This window comes from Clarias gariepinus, chromosome 13 (genome assembly GCF_024256425.1).
Source record: "Clarias gariepinus isolate MV-2021 ecotype Netherlands chromosome 13, CGAR_prim_01v2, whole genome shotgun sequence".
NCBI classification, from domain to species: Eukaryota; Metazoa; Chordata; class Actinopteri; order Siluriformes; family Clariidae; genus Clarias; species Clarias gariepinus.
Genome location: NC_071112.1, coordinates 6,004,966 through 6,022,155, shown reverse-complemented (window position 1 = coordinate 6,022,155; position 17,190 = coordinate 6,004,966). Strand labels below are relative to the sequence as shown.

The window sequence follows — 17,190 nt, the reverse complement described above, 5'->3', positions numbered from 1 at the left end:
ATGATCTACATCCCCTTCCTTTAGCTGAAACCTCCTAAAACTGAAAGAAGAACATTTGGCAATAAACGTATTTGCTGCATGACATTAACTTAATCGACAACCAGGAATGTTAATGGCTTCTCATAAATCAATATAACTGTCACAATGAGAAACTGAACCATTATATACGCAAAAGACTATCTCTGCTTTAAGAAAACACATTAACAAATAATAGTATTGGCAATATAGAAATAGCCATAATAAACATTACTTTAGCAGGTACTTAAGAAAATAAACAAAGTGTCACTTATTTGGTCATTAGTAAAGTTCACTGTTCATATCTTGGGTTAGGCCTGCAAATGCGACCTGAACGTGTTCTGTAAGGTGTGTTGCCGGCCTTGGTAGGTGACTGTATTGTGTGTTTTGGCAAGTCAGCAGGTGTGGATTCAGGCTGTGGGAGGTGTATGTGTGATGTGTGTGGTGCAGCAGAAACATAGTTCGGTGTACGTGCAGTGGTATTTTGAACGTCAGTGTCCTCAGGCGTGAGCCCTGATGGAGGGGGCTCTGCAACAGGAAGGATGTGTCGTCGGTTTCTCCTGTATGTTCTCCCATTGCATTGTATTGTGTAAGATCGAGGTTCCTTGTTTACCTCCTTCACCACGCCGAGACTGTCGTATCCTTTTGGGGTTTGCATTCTGACAACTTGGCCCTCTGCCAATGGTTGTAGTGGACGACTTGAGGCATCATAATGTCTCTTTTGGGTCATTCTCTTATGGAAGAGTTGTGCAGTTACTTTCTGGGTGTGTTTAGGAGCTGGTTCTAATAATTTTGAGTTAATGGGAATGGTTGACCGTGTCTGTCGTGACAACAACCGTTGTGCAGGTGAACCTAATGTTGGGTCACGAGGAATGTTTCTCAAATTTAACAGATTGAGGAACACGTCTGTCCCGTCCCTGTGAGATTTCTCCATCAGCTGTTTGGCACTGCGGACCGCTCTTTCTGCCAGGCCGTTTGACTGCGGGAAATTTGGGCTACTGGTGACATGGGTAAAGTCCCATTGTTTGGCAAAGTCTCTGAACTGTTGACTTGTATACTGCCTAGCGTTATCAGAAATGAGTGTGTGTGGTGTGCCATGCACAGAGAAATGTCTCTTTAATTTTGTGATTACAGCTGACGATGTCATGTTACGAAGAAGGTCAATCTCATACCAACCGGAGAATGAGTCTACTAGCACCAGGTAGTTTTGCCCGCGCCATTCAAACATATCTGTTGCCACGATAGACCAGGGCAAGTCTGGAACTGGATAGAGTTTCAGTGGTTCTTTCTGTTGATGCGGCTTTGTGCTGTTACAGATTGAGCATGTGAGGATTTCTGCGGTGATATCAGCTGTCATCGTTGGCCAGAAGATTATACTTCTTGCTCTGTGCTTGGTAGCATGCAGACCAGGGTGGCCTCTGTGAGCTATTGTGATATATTCTCTCTGTAGTGAACGAGGAATTACTGTTTTGTGGCCTTTCACAACAATTCCATCCTCTATAGCTAGTTCGTCTCTATAGGGAAAGTATAGACGCACAGCGGGACACAGGCTGTGTTCTTTGCTTGGCCAGCCTCATTGAATCACCGAGCTAAGAACCCGTAGCACCTCATTCTCAGCCGTTTGCTTTCTGAGTTCCTCCAGCCGAGTAGTGGAAATGTAACTGACGGACATGACCTCGAATGTGTCATTTTCAGTGTTTGGAGAAACTTCTGTGTTTGGAGCGCGTGATAGGGTATCTGCAAGATACATGTGTTTACCCTTCTTGTACACCAGAGTGATGTCGTAGCACTGTAATCTAAGCATCATTCTCTGTAAACGTGCAGGGGCTGTGTGAATAGGCTTCTTCAAAATTGTCACAAGAGGCTGGTGGTCTGTCTCGACAACTGTTGATTTCCCATACACATAATCCCTGAACTTAGTGCAGGCAAATACAACTGCCAGCAGCTCCTTTTCTATCTGTGCATATCGCGTTTCTGTATCTGTGAGTGTGCGGGACGCATATGCAACCGGTCTGCCGTCCTGCATACATGCAGCACCGAGTCCAAAACATGAGGCATCACAGGTTAATGTGACTGGTTTTTTTACATCATAGTATGATAATACAGGTGGGGTGGTCAGACACGCTTTGAGGGTGTCAAATGCATGTTGATGCTGCTGATACCAGCACCATGCAGTTTCTCTGTGTGTCAGCTTCCTTAAGGGTGCAGCAACATCACTGAAGTTTGGTATGAATTTCCCCAGGTAATTTACCATTCCCAGAAAGCGCTGCAATGTAGGAACATCCCTAGGAGCCGGCATTTCAGAGATTGCTTTTGTTTTTGAGGGATCTGCCTTTAAGCCTTCGCTAGTGAATATATGACCCACATAGCTAACCTGGTCAAGGCGGAATTTACATTTGGCGGAATTTAGTTTAAGCTTTACCTCCCGTGCTCGATTCAGCACTCTTTTCAGATTGATGTCATGTTCTGCACGATTACGGCCTCCGATGATGATATCATCAACAATGATTGCACAGGGGTATCCTGAAAACAGCTGCTCCATTGAGCGCTGGAATACTTCACTTGCTGAGTTTATGCCAAACGGCATACGCAGGAACCTGTAGCGCCCAAATGGAGTGCTGAATGTAGTCATCATAGAAGATTTGCGGTCTAGGCGTATCTGCCAGAAAGAGCTCTTTGCATCCAACACTGAAAATACAGTTGCCCCCGACATCTGGGACGCTACTTCTTCTACACTGCGCATTGGGTGATGAGGTCTCTTTAAGGCAGTGTTGAGATCTTTAGGGTTTATGCATAATCTAATTTCTTGTCCATCCTTTTTGTGTGTCACGACCATGGACGAGACCCAGTCTGTTGGCTCGGAGACTGGTGTTATGACGCCCAAACTCTGCATGCGGTCCAGTTCTGTTTTGACACGGTCCTGCATCGCCAGTGGAATGTGATGTGCAGGGCGAACTACAGGCTGCACGCTTAGGTCAAGTGTCATGGAGTAAGTGATTGGGAGTTCCCCAAGTTCATCAGTGAACAAATCTTTGTATTCTTGAAGAATTTGTTCGGTGTTGTTCTCCACATTGACCAGATGAACATGTGGGCTCATTGTGACAATTCCCATGTCTAAACATGCACGAAATCCTAACAGTGGTTGGACATCTTTATCCACCAAGAAAAAAGGAAGTGAGTGGCTTTGTCTTTCAAGGCTACACAGCAGTGTAACTGATCCTTTCGTCTCAATTTTGCCTCCACCATAAGCCACTAGATTAGGCGTACTTTCCTGCTTTATTGGTTGTTCATTTTTTGCAACTTTCTTGAAGATCGTTTGTGACATCACGTTACACTTCGCTCCGGTGTCAACTTTCACCTCGATTGGAGTACTGTTTATGTGCAAAGTGATGAATCCTTCTTCATGCTCGGCCATGGAAGGGTTAACAGTATCAACACACATGTCAAGTCCAATGCCATCGACGTAGAAAGTGTCATCATAAACAGGAAGGTTGTCCACTTCAAGTTCATGTACTGTCTTTTTGTAGTTTGTTTTCTTTGAAGCACATTGGTAATGTGTTCTGCAACATTTTTTAAAATGATTCATTTTCTTGCAACTGTGGCAAATCTGTCCAAACGCTGGGCATTTTTCTTTCTTTGCCACATGACTGTTCCCACAATTTTTGCAATTGGCAATGGTGAGTGAATCATTCTGTTCATTTCTAGGCTTTTGCTTTGTGTGCTGGCGCCTCCTGCTGGAAACTGGGTATATTGCATCCACATTAGTGGGTGTTTGAGGCATCGCCAAAGTTTTATTGTTTTCCTCGGTCATTTCATGAATGCGACATATTGAGATGGCTTTTGTAAGAGTTAAGGCGCTGTCCCTTAACAGCGCTTTCCTTAAGCCTTCACTTTTGATACCACATACTATCCTGTCACATATTAGCTCGTCAGTCAGCTCCCCAAAGTGGCATGCTTTTGCTTTAATCCTGAGATCACTGATAAATGACTCAATGGTCTCACCTTGTTTCTGGTTTCTGGAGTGGAACTTGTGCCTCTCCATTGTTTTGTTTTGCTGTGGATTGCAAATTTCACGAAATTTCCTTTTTAAGCATTCGGGATCCTCTCTTGTTTCGGCGGGAGTTATGACAGCACCATTTTCACCTGGCGCGCGCACCTCTGCTGCATAGACAAACGAACGCTCTCGTTCTATGGCCTCCGGTCCTGCGAGATTGAGGAGGATATATGCCCTTGTCTTGGCAGGCTTGTCGTGGTGGGCCGCTGCGATGAAAATGTCATACTCCTGCTCAAAGATTCGCCAGTTGTCGGCAACATTCCCTTCGAAAGAGAGCGGCTCGGGTCTCCGAAAACAATCCGCCATTGGCACTCAGTGCTCAACACGCTTGGATGAGAAAAAAAACGTTTAACGAGTAGTTTGTTCACTACGAAAACTATTTACTCGTAGGCGAAAAGTTCGTGCCGTATTCTGACACCATATTATATGTTTAATAAAAATAACGTGCGCGATATAGACAGCATGAACATGACGTATTTATTAATAACCTCCAGCAGCCAACATGACCAACAACTCGAGCACAAGCGAGGGCCACCAGGGAGAGGCGGGCCCCTTTCTTAAAGAGCACAACACATCTAAAGTGCAACACATCAGGATGTATTAATTATAATAAGCTAAGAGAGATTATTCGCTGTAATGATCTACACTATGGAAATCATCACCCAACTGGAAAAGGAAATATACAGTATGAGCCAGGTGACGAAACTGCAAGTCACCATGAATGAGGCCTATTAAACTCTTCTTTAGCCTGTGGAAAGCATGTTAATAAGCATTCAGTATCTAATGTCCTTCACACATTCCTCAGCTTTATTAAACTAGTGTCGGTCAACTGGCTTTGCTGAGACAAATAATTATGTGTCAACAGCATAACAGTGGAAACTAATACCATGCTGACGTATTCAGTTAATCGTACGAAGTATATAGAAAAAAAATAGCAGTGAGTCTAAAACACAACCCTGTGGAACACCAAATTTTACTTTAGTATACATACACATCTAATTTGATCTGCTTTGTGCATGCGCGCCCATTAGAAAATGAACGAATCACTCTCCGAAACTACTTGTATTTCTAAGTCGCGTTAAACACTCGCGAAAAGAACAAATCATTCATGAACAACCCATAACTACAGAAGAGGGCCCTTCCCTTAAAACTCCTACAACTCTTTTTCAAATGTATCAATGAGAATATTACACTGGTCTAGAGCTTAGTGTGGTATGTTGTGTGTATCGTACATACAGTAGATACTGTAGCCTTAAATCCATATTGTACATAGCTCATTTGATTTATATATTTGTGAACGTCTATGAATTTTAATGTCTATGCTTGCTTTTTTTCTGTAATCTGATGCTGTAATGAATGTCCGTCAAATCAGGGCACAATAAAGAAGTTCTACATTAACATTTTGTGTGAGCAAATTTTACTAAGTTAAAACTGTCTTTGGTCGCAATCAAGCCATTGTGTGTGGCATGAGATAACATTCACAAAGGCAAATCAACCGACTGTACAACCTACAATCTGTACATGTTTACACTGTATGCTTCTTTGTGGGAGGCACAAAGGCCCTATAAAAAGGAAGCACTGGTCAGATGTTCATTAGTCATCTGGTATTAAACTGGTCATTTTACATGACTGCTTAATTGACAACCTGCATCCTAAAGAGGTAAAAAAATAAAAAAATTTATATTAAATTGCAGCCGTCGTATATTGTTTCTTTTTTCTGACTTTTTTGCTTTTTATATATATATATATATATATAAACACACTTTTGACATGAAAATTACATAAACAAGACATAAACAAAAAGTGTTTGGACATGTACAAAATATATAATTAGACCACAGTTAAAAACATGTCAAAAGTGTGTTTATATATATATATATATATATATATATATATATATATATATATATATATAAACACACTTTTGACATGTTTATATATATATATATATATATATATATATATATATATATATATATATATATACACACTGTATGCTTCTTTGTGGGAGGCACAAAGGCCCTATAAAAAGGAAGCACTGGTCAGATGTTCATTAGTCATCTGGTATTAAACTGGTCATTTTACATGACTGCTTAATTGACAACCTGCATCCTAAAGAGGTAAAAAAATTAAAAATTTTATATTAAATTGCAGCCGTCGTATATTGTTTCTTTTTTCTGACTTTTTTGCTTTTTATATATATATATATATATATATATATATATAAACACACTTTTGACATGAAAATTACATAAACAAGACATAAACAAAAAGTGTTTGGACATGTACAAAATATATAATTAGACCACAGTTAAAAACATGTCAAAAGTGTATTTATATATATATATATATATATATATATATATATATATATATATATATATATATATATATATATATATATATATATATATAAACACACTTTTGACATGAAAATTACATAAACAAGACATAAACAAAAAGTGTTTGGACATGTACAAAATATATAATTAGACCACAGTTAAAAACATGTCAAAAGTGTGTTTATATATATATATATATATATATATATATATATATATATATATATATATATATATATATAAACACACTTTTGACATGTTTATATATATATATATATATATATATATATATATATATATATATATATATATATATATACACTGTATGCTTCTTTGTGGGAGGCACAAAAGCCCTATAAAAAGGAAGCACTGGTCAGATGTTCATTAGTCATCTAGTATTAAACTGGTCATTTTACATGACTGCTTGATTGACAACCTGCATCCTAAAGAGGTAAAAAAATTTAAAATTTAATATTAAATTGCAGCCGTCGTATATTGTTTCTTTTTTTCTGACTTTTTTGCTTTTATATATATATATATATATATATATATATATATATATATATATATAAACACACTTTTGACATGAAAATTACATAAACAAGACATAAACAAAAAGTGTTTGGACATGTACAAAATATATAATTAGACCACAGTTAAAAACATGTCAAAAGTGTGTTTATATATATATATATATATATATATATATATATATATATATATATATATATATAAACACACTTTTTAACTGTGGTCTAATTATATATTTTGTACATGTCCAGTTTTTTTTTTTTTTTTTTTTGAACACTTTTTTTTATGTCTTGTTTATGTAATTTTCATGTGGGAGAAATAGTTGAACTATTAATAAGTTTTACAATCGAAACATTTTAAAATGGTTCTTTAATCTTGATGTATTATGTGTCGTTTAATAGGGGGATAATTCACATGACGATATGAATAATTTCATCAAAGGGCAGCATGTGAGTTTATGTAGACTGGCTAAGCGAGTGACTGCTGAGCATCCCATAATGAAGTACTTAATAAAGGAGATCCCACCCTACCCATCCCCAGTTGAATTTCAGGTTTCAGATGTAGCTCATGTTACTGAGGAGACAGGATTCAAGGGAATACTGAATTCTAAGCTGTTTAGGCCTCATAAAAGTGAGTTTTTATGGTGGGGATTAAAAATAAACAAAGAGGAGATAAGATCAGCAGAGAAGCGCTATATGAAGAGGAACTTCTTAAACAATGCACAAAAGCCTTTTTTGGAGAAGTTCACCACATCACCCCTGTTCCAATTAGAGAAATCCAGATTTGGCAATTATCACTTTACATTTCCCTTCACTGAGCTGATGGAAAGGTACAAGGAACAAAACTGTGCAGGAGAGGAACCAGTTCTCAGAGTATACGGTACCATCCCTTACAAACAACAGATTGTGTACACCATGTTGATTCACAGTCCTGAGGATAAGAAGCAGTTTAGAGATTACCCACTTCATGGATCGAGTGAATGGGTTCGTTATCAGGATGGGAAGATTATCTGGAAAGCACAAGCCATTTGTGGAACCCACTGGTATCAGTTTGTTTCAGGAAAAGCAAAAAGGTTAAATACACATCTGTTTTACGTCTGGGATCAGGTTAGTTTAGTCTTTCATTTGCCTAAAGGAACTAAAGGCCTAAAAATTCCCAGACAACGACTTATAGAAGCCCTTAAGGCTTGTGAACTTGATGAGATGGACCTCTCTGGGTACCAAGGTCCTAAAAACAAAAAGGAGCGTTTCTTGGAAGCTAAGATTAAAGTGAATGAGTTGAAAAAGGAGAAAAAAAGAAAATGAAAGCAAAGGATGAATTATACATGAATGAATATAAAATGATTACATTAAATGGAGGTAGACCTATAACTTTTAATTATTTAAAGCGACAGTTAGATGGAAAGAGGATAACAGTCAAGCAAGAGTGTTATGATGGAACATGCAAATTCCATACACACAGATGCAAGGCAGGACTCAAACCCTCAACCTGGGAGGTGCAAAGCCACAGTGCTAACCACATAGGCATAATTTCAGATGCTTTGTAGTAAAAAACAATATTTGTAATATCGGGCCAGGAGGGTGTATTTAAGTAATGACACAGTAGGTATTCACACTTTTACACAAACCTTTAAGGAACCTTATTTTTTGGCATTGTGAAGCACTTTGGTTAACCATGGTTGTTTTTTAAATGTGCTATATAAATAAATAAATTATACCTATAACTATAACTGGATGCATGGTATGAATGGCAGCACATTCTTGCATAATCAATTCTCGGTGTTTGTCAGAGTTTGTTTGTGGGTTTTTGTTTGTCCACCTGCCTATTGAGGATTGATCACAAGTTTTTAATGGGATTAAGGCCCAGGGAATTTCCTGGCCATGGACCCAAAATTTTGATGTTTTGTTTTCCAGGCCATTTTGTTGTCACTTTTGCCTTTTGGAAAGATTCTCCATCATTCTGGAAAAAGCTTTGTTCATCACTGTTCTTGAATGTTCGTGAGAAGTTGCTCTTAGAGGATGTTTTTGTATCATTCTTTATTTATGACTGTGTTCTTAAGGCAAAATTGTGAGTGAGTCCACTCCCTTGGCTATGAAGCAACCCCACACATGAATGGTCTCAGGATGCTTTACTGTTGGCATGACACAGGACTGATGCTATCTGTTCTCAAAATGTTTAACCCTGGCGGTATTTTTACTTCAAAAATCAATAAATTGGCACTTTGTCTAGGGGTGCCTGAAATTTCAAATCTAAACATATTCATACACCCAGTGCATCAATGAATATAATTATAGGATCTGAGCAACTCAGTTATCATGTTACACAGTTATTTTTATTTCATTAATAGTGAGTCATACAAAAAACAAAAAAAAAACCTGGCCATAAATGTTTTGTTGAATAAAATCACATATCTGGAAACAAGTTTAAGTGTCGTAGATTGTATTTTGAGCAAAACCGGGTGAAAATTGTGATTGTTGTGCATTGGACTGAACTAAGAGGATCATAAGTATTTATAAAGACGTATCCTACCATATTTTCAGCATAGAAAGCACTCTAGGACTGGAGCTCTAACAAGATAATGAATAACGGTGTAAAGTGTATTGTAGGGCAGGAAGGGAGAAATTCGGGGCATGATTGGTTTTGTGTGAACATCACTGCATTTCTGATGAATGAAGCTAATACAGTATTTTCTGTATGTTGGCTATCCAGTAGCAAGTTAGGCAAAGTTATACCGCTTTTATCTCTTCCTTTTAAGAGTGGTTTGTTTTTCCCCCCGAAACTTTAGCTTTCCAGATGTAGGTGCCAGGCTCCTGATTACTAGATCTAAAAGAATTTAGGGAGGAAGACCGGTAGGCACTTTAGGAAATACAAAATAGATAGATAGATAAGATACTGTAGATAATTGAAACACTAATTATTATTATTTTTTTTTTAGAAATTACAATTATTTAAAAATTAACTCATTATCATGAAAGTTAAAATAAATCCAGAATTAAATAAATTATTATGGTCTTGCTTATATTATAAATGTTGCTTCTGTTTCATAATATTCAATTTTGTTGTAACTTGTTATTCATGTCATTTGACAAGGAATTACACAGAAACACACACAGAGTGAGACATAACCTCATTAAACATGTGCACTGACATTATTGAAACCGATGTTGGGAAGGTGAGTGCCATGCTCCACCGCAAATATTTGTCATCCTCGTTCTGACAAATCATTTCATTGCAGCTAAGTTTCCATTTACCTGGCAGGTATAGGAAGAGACAATGTCCATAATATAAAGGTAGTACTGGTCAAATAACAGTCATTAGAATAACCTTGATTCATTCAGATATTCTTATTTGCCTCATTAAAAAAATATATTTATTGTGCTATTATCTCTCTTATGTAAATTCTATAAGAATTAACAAATGATATGCCCGCTTAGTCAAAAGATAATGGAAGATTTGGGTTACCCTTCCGACCCAATCTTCCACAGCTGAGCTGGTTAAAGAAACATGAAGTCTTGTAAGGACAAAGATGATAAATTTTACAGAATATCTGGTTAAAAAAAATTTTTTTTTTATGAAATAAGGCTATATACTACCAGAGTGTTTCTGGAATTCTAATGATTAATTTTAAATGATGTGTGTTGTTTTCTTTTATATTCATAAGGGTTTGATATTTCAAGGGTTTTACTTTGTCATTCTCAGGAGTAAATATATGTTTGGAGTGATGTTTTAAAATGTTTTAAAAATAAAATGTTAAAGGAAGATGGGCGAGATCCGAGACCAGACCAGAAGGTGGCGGTAATGCAACTTATTGAATGCCAATCTGCGTAAAGTCAAAGTCAAAGTCAACTTTATTGTCGATTCTGCTTTGTGTACAATACATACATATAACAGATAACATCATATCAGTATAGATATCCGCATACCTTTTTCCCCCTTTGAGATCTGATGTGTTTTCAAAGTGTATATATACTGTACATAACAATATAAAACAATGTAAACAAAACAAAAAAAAAGATTTTGCCATTTGTGTTTTTAAACAGTATTAAGAATCAATAAAAAAAAAATCGCTCTCTCACACTGCGTGTGTCCAGGATATAACAGATTGGATGACCGATAACTTTCTTTTACTAAATTCAGATAAGACAGAGATATTACTTATCGGCCCAAAAACCAACACACAACAGCTTTTACAATTCAGCCTGCGTTTAGAAGGATGTACTGTTACTACCAGCTCAACAGTAAAAGACCTGGGCGTAATATTAGACAGTAACTTGTCCTTTGAAAATCATATTTCCAATATCACAAAAACAGCCTTTTTCCATCTTAGAAATATCGCCAAGCTTAGGAGCATCTTATCCGTATCTGATGCAGAAAAGCTAGTTCATGCATTCATGACCTCCAGACTGGACTATTGTAATGCATTACTAGGTGTTTGTCCTGCATCCTCAATAAACAAGCTTTAGTTAGTCCAAAATGCAGCCGCCAGGGTTCTCACTAGATCCAGAAAATATGATCATATAACCCCAATATTATCATCCCTGCACTGGCTACCTGTTCAATTTAGAATTAATTACAAAATAGTATTACTTACATACAAGGCTTTAAATGGTTTAGCTCCCACATACCTAACCAGTCTTCTGATACGCTATAATCCACCACGCTCCTTAAGATCACAAAACTCTGGACCCCTTGTAATTCCCAGAATTTCAAAATCTACAAAAGGGGGTAGGGCTTTTTCATATTTAGCTCCAAAGCTTTGAAATAGCCTTCCAGACAGTGTTCGGGGCTCAGACACAGTTTCCCAGTTTAAAAGTAGACTCAAGACGCATCTCTTTAATCTGGCATACACATACTGCTAATACCCTGAACAATGGCATTTATGCTAATTCTTTTCCAACTGTTCTTCCTTTCTCTACCCATCCCGAGGCATCTGGAGATTGTGCCAGCTCCCTGTGAAGATCTTGAGACATCCACAGAAGGACCAGCTCCAGCTGGAGCTGACTCAAACCTGTGCTGAACTGAACCCCATAATAACATGGACAACTTCTGTTATACTAATCTTCCAGCTGCCTAACACACACAATGTTGTTAAATAATTCCTGTTATCCATTTTCACCCAAATAAGAATGGGTTACCTGTTGAGTCTGGTTTCTCTCAAGGTTTCTTCCTATTGCCATCTCAGGAAGTTTTTCCTTTCCGCCGTCACCCTCGGCTTGCTCATCAGGGACAATCTCACAATCTCATTATAAACTAAACACATTTAGATAATACACATTTTCTCACTCATGCACACTTCCATAAATTTCCTTTCATTTTGTGAAGCTGCTTTGAGACAATGACGATTGTTAAAAGCGCTATATAAATTAAATTGAATTGAATTAGTCGAACAAAATTATTTTATAAGTTGACTAAGTTTAAGTTGAGAAACCTCAAAAATCTATTAAATCCAGTTGCCTTAATAGTTTCTCTTTCTCTCTCTCTTTTCTTTAAAACATTAAAGCCATACAAGACCAAAACACAAAAACAGGAGGGCTATTGAAATTTTTTAAACATGAAGTAGAGAGCCTAAAGGTGTAAAGCAGCAGAACTTAGAAATTATGGTTTTAGATTAAAACGTCCAGAAAAAAAAAAGTTTTATTTTTATTGTTTCAGATGGCCCAAATGGTGGCTTAGTGGTGGAATTCGTAGAAAACTTGTTCTGACCTGAATTCCAACTTCCTGGTGACTTTGGTCTACCAGGAAAACTTTAATGTTGTAAAAAACTGATCTTAGAAACACTTACAATCACTCACTCACTTATCTTCTATACCACTTCATCCTGTATTAAGGGTCGACCTGAAGACTATCCGCGGAGGCTTAGAGCACGAGGCAGGGTACACCCTGGATTGGCAGGGCGCCAATCCATCGCAGGGCACACACACACACACATTCACACTCTCATTTACACACTACAGGCAATTTGGGAACGCCAATCAACCTAACCTGCATATCTTTGGACTGTGGGAGAAAACCGGAGTACCCGGAGGAAACCCACCAAGCACGGAGAGAACATGCAAACTCCATGCACACAGAGCCGGGAATCGAGTCTGGCCGCGAATCGAACTCGGACCCTGGAGGTGCAAGGCGACAGTGCTAACCACTACACCACCGTGCCACCACATGTACTGTAAAATCAATTTTGGTGAGGCCTAAAAAAATTCAGCTCTCGCATACCACCTTATATACATCACCACCAGTAATATTAAAGAGGATAGATACTTGGTTAGGATTCTACTTGCAGCTTATTAAATAAGTCTTTCAGTAATATCCAAAAAATTAAAAAATTAGAATAAGCACTAAGAATTGAAGGATTTGTTTTTGAACACATGTTATAAATGGATAATCTAGGTAAAGAAAGCATAAGGACACTGCCTGCCTCACTTAATTTCTCCTTAACAGTAGTTTCATTTCCCCACAAGCTCACTTCCTCACTACAGTCCTTAGGTTTCTATTTTCAAAGAATCCCTGGGAGATACAATAAGGGAGGGGACAGAACATGATATAAATTGAGCGGTGTTGGGATAACAGTCATCCTTCATTCGTCCTGGCTCTCTGATCCACATCCTGAGAAATGGCACAATGGAAAAATCCACAACAAGCGGTAAGGACATAAAAAAATACATTAAATTATTTACATGCTTTTAACCCTCTGGGGTGCGCGCACGCATATATGCGTTTTAACATTAAAAAAAAATTCAAAAATGTCTTCCCCTGATGAAGCCAATACGAACTTAAATTACACTTACAGTTTTGATCGTACAGACAAGATCTATATATTAATCAAATCTGTAAAGTGTCTACGTTTTTTTTGTATGCACACATGTTAAAAATAAAACTTTGTGCATAAAAAAAAATAAAGAAAGAAAACAAACCGGGTGCGCTGTCTGTCTCTTTGGTCTGCGTGAACTGCAGGAAGAAACACGTGATTAAAATGAATTGAAACTCAGCATGTGATCCCGCCTCCCCGTGTGCCGGGAAGCTTTCATGAACAGCGCGTTCACAGGGAGGCTGGATCACATAAGCTGTAAAGAAAAAACAGCATAAAAACTGATTATTTGTTTTCGAGTTGAATTGGTAAATGTAAAAGTAGACAATTCAAGGTTTTTTTTAGATATGTATTTTGCATTATGTATACGCATAATGTTTTTTTCCTAAAAAATGCAAACACAACAATATATATATATAAGGGATGCACCGAAATGAAAATTCTGGGCTGAAAACGAAACCGAAATTTTTGGATGCACTTGGCCGAAAACCGATACCGAAACCGAAAATGGCTTTATTAAAAACATGTTTAAAATATTTTTCTTTTTGTTTATATTAAAAAAACTACAAATTAATTAAGCAATCAAACTTTTATTGATAATAAATAACAGTAATAAGGCTGTTTAACAATAACAAAACTTGCTTCCAAGTGCTTCCAAACCGCCGACATACTCCGTGTTTGATGCGTAATGACAGCGCGAACGAGACGGGAGGATGGGAGAGGCGTGGCGACAATTTCGGCTTTTATGTTCGGCGCTTTCTTACGTTTCGGCCGAAACCGATAATGCTATTTCGGCCGAAATTTCGGTGCATCCCTAATATATATATATTATAAGTAGCTGAAAGAAGCACAAATAATAGAGCAGGTCCAAACATCTTAAGGGCCCCAAAATCACCTTGGACCTCAGAGGGTTACATTTATTATTAATAACATATTTGTATATTCTATATAAGATTAAGAAAATATTATTATTCATATCAACATAAGGTAATTTTTTGCATATCTTTGTAGGGTACCATCCAGCACAGAATTAATTCACGTGGAAAACAGGAGTACTTCATCAAAGGGCAGCATGTGACTTTAGAAACTCTGAGAGAGCAAATGTCCCTCCAGGACCCTCAAAATCCTATGATGAGGTATTTAGAAAAGGACATCCCACCCTACCCAACTCCAGTTGAATTCTGGGTTTCAAAAGTAGCCCATGTTACTGCAAAATCAGGATTTGATGGGATACTGGAGTCTGAACAATTCAAGCCTGGAGCAGGAGAGTTCTCATGGTGGGGCTTGAAAATTAACAAAGAGGATATATTAGCAGCAGAGAAGTTCTACAAGGAACAGAACTTAGGACACCAAGCACAAGAGCTGAAAAAGCAGGAGCCATTTCTGGAGAATTTCACACTGTCACCCTTATTCAAATCAGATACATCTCGCTACGGTAATTATCGCTTCACGTTTCCCCTGAGTGAGCTGATGCAGTGGTACAAGGAACAGAACTGTGGAGGAGAAGAGCCGGTTCTCAGAGTGTATGAGACCGTCACCTACAAACAGGAGATCATGTATACTGTGCTGATTCACAGTCCTGAGAATAACAAGCGTTTTAAAGAATACCCGCTTCTTGAAAGAAATAAGTTGGTTCGTTATCAGGATGGGAAGATTATCTGGAAAGCACAAGCCATTTGTGAAACACACTGGTATCAGTTTGTTTTAGGAAAAGCACAAAGGCTATATAATCATCAGTTTTATGTCTGGGATCATGTTAGTTTAGTCTTTCACTTGCCAAATGATGCATCTTTTAAAATCCCCAGAATGCGCCTTAAAGAAGCCCTCGATGGCTGTAAACTTGATGAGATAAATCTCTCAGGGTACCGTGGTCCTCAAACCAAAGAGGAACGCTTCTCGGCAACTGAAACAAAAATGCACATTGAAAACGATGGAAGTGAAAGTGATGGAAGGTTTGAATTTAAAAAATGGTGGTAGACCCATGAGTGGAAATGATTAAAAATAGCAGTTAGAACATGAAGAGGATAAAAAGCAATCAAACATTGTGAAACATATTCATGGATTAAAAGTGCAAAATACAACTCATACAATATATTTTACCCTACTATCATATTTCACCACATAAGATTTCATACTTATATCTCTCATGTTATTTCTATCATTTTATAATCATGATATTTTTTCACATATGTTTTGCAGTTTAAAAAATTTGTAATGATACTTTTCTGGATTTGTTATAAGTGCACAAATTATACAAATTATGTAACAGAGCAAAATAAAAGCTTTTTTTTATCTTTAAACTTCTCTGTCATTTAATTTTCTTTGGTTATAAAAATGTTAATTTTATGATTAGGAAGTTTTTCATCATGTGTGGCAGCCTGTAACTTTAGTATAGACAATCCATCTATCAGCTTGGCTTTGGTAGGTAGAAGGAAACCGGAGCCCCAAGGAACAGAGACCGCCTATTTTAACTAGTGGTATAGAAGATACGAATGTGTCCAAAAACACCTGCACAAAAGCAGCAGGTTTTATCTTAATTATCTCTAACGAGACACATCGTACATCCAACTACTGTGTTAGAGTTTGTCAGCAGTTGGGTTAAATTAAACACTAGATGTATTTGTTCGTGTGACATGTAAGACAGGGATAAAAATCAGTTGCAAATTCTAAAATTTTAATTAATATAGTTCCCAATATGCTGACTTATAGCTAATGCCAATATTATTATTATTATTATTATTTTAATAGCAATTTTTGAACTATGGCTTGCTGAGTAAACAAGAAATGAACTTTGCCCAGTAGTTATGGACTGCTATTAGAAACAATGTGTATTTATTAAGTAAAAGTTTTAATCATGATTTATAATTAATGGGCGAAGTTCATTTCTTGTTACCCAGCAAACCAGAAATGAACATTGCAACCACTATGCAAAGTGCATTGTGCCATAACGTTGTTGCCTATTCTCTATTCTTTACTCTATTCTAAATCTTTCTCATTTTTTGTACATCTGGCTGCTTGGTCACAGGGCAAGATGGCAGGATGACAATTTGAGCCCAAATTTAAATAATAATGTTTTACAGAAGAATCTAAAAGCATCATTGTGACTAGAAGGACATTATGGCAAAAATGAGTTTGTTATAAGTTAAAGAAAGATATCAAACATTATACAGTATGAAGAAAGATTTAGTTTATGTCAAACAAGATATCAGTAAGCAGTCATACAAGTCATCGAGGAGCAAAACATAAAACCTTCTTTCCCCACAAGGTCTATAATAAAATATTTTTTAAACAAAATTTCGAAATTATTTCCTACAAGAAACCAATCTCTTGCAACAAGAATTCACATAATTAATGTGTACAAAATTATATTAATTCTCATTATGTCATTTAAATACGATTTAATTGAATAAAAGCCAATGGTCCTTTTGATTCACCAACATGGA

At 37.1% G+C, this 17,190-nt stretch overlaps 1 protein-coding gene across 1 annotated transcript; it reads left to right on the top strand.

Moving 5' to 3' along the window:
• Nucleotides 1-13,429: 13,429 nt before the first annotated feature.
• On the top strand, nucleotides 13,430-16,041 carry LOC128535816 (uncharacterized). The gene is made up of 2 exons (XM_053509881.1): nucleotides 13,430-13,582; nucleotides 14,759-16,041. Exons 1-2 carry the CDS (start codon nucleotides 13,553-13,555, stop codon nucleotides 15,722-15,724), a joined length of 996 nt encoding a protein of 331 aa, XP_053365856.1. The 5' UTR covers nucleotides 13,430-13,552; the 3' UTR covers nucleotides 15,725-16,041.
• The last annotated feature ends 1,149 nt before the right edge of the window (nucleotides 16,042-17,190 follow it).

What these genes read in the sequence shown, in the direction of transcription:
- LOC128535816 (XM_053509881.1), top strand. Translation starts at nt 13,553, where the DNA reads ATGGCACAATGGAAAAATCCACAACAAGCG. An exon ending in GGAAAAATCCACAACAAGCG is followed by an intron (nt 13,583 to 14,758) that starts GTAAGGACATAA and finishes ATATCTTTGTAG; the next exon opens with GGTACCATCCAGCACAGAAT.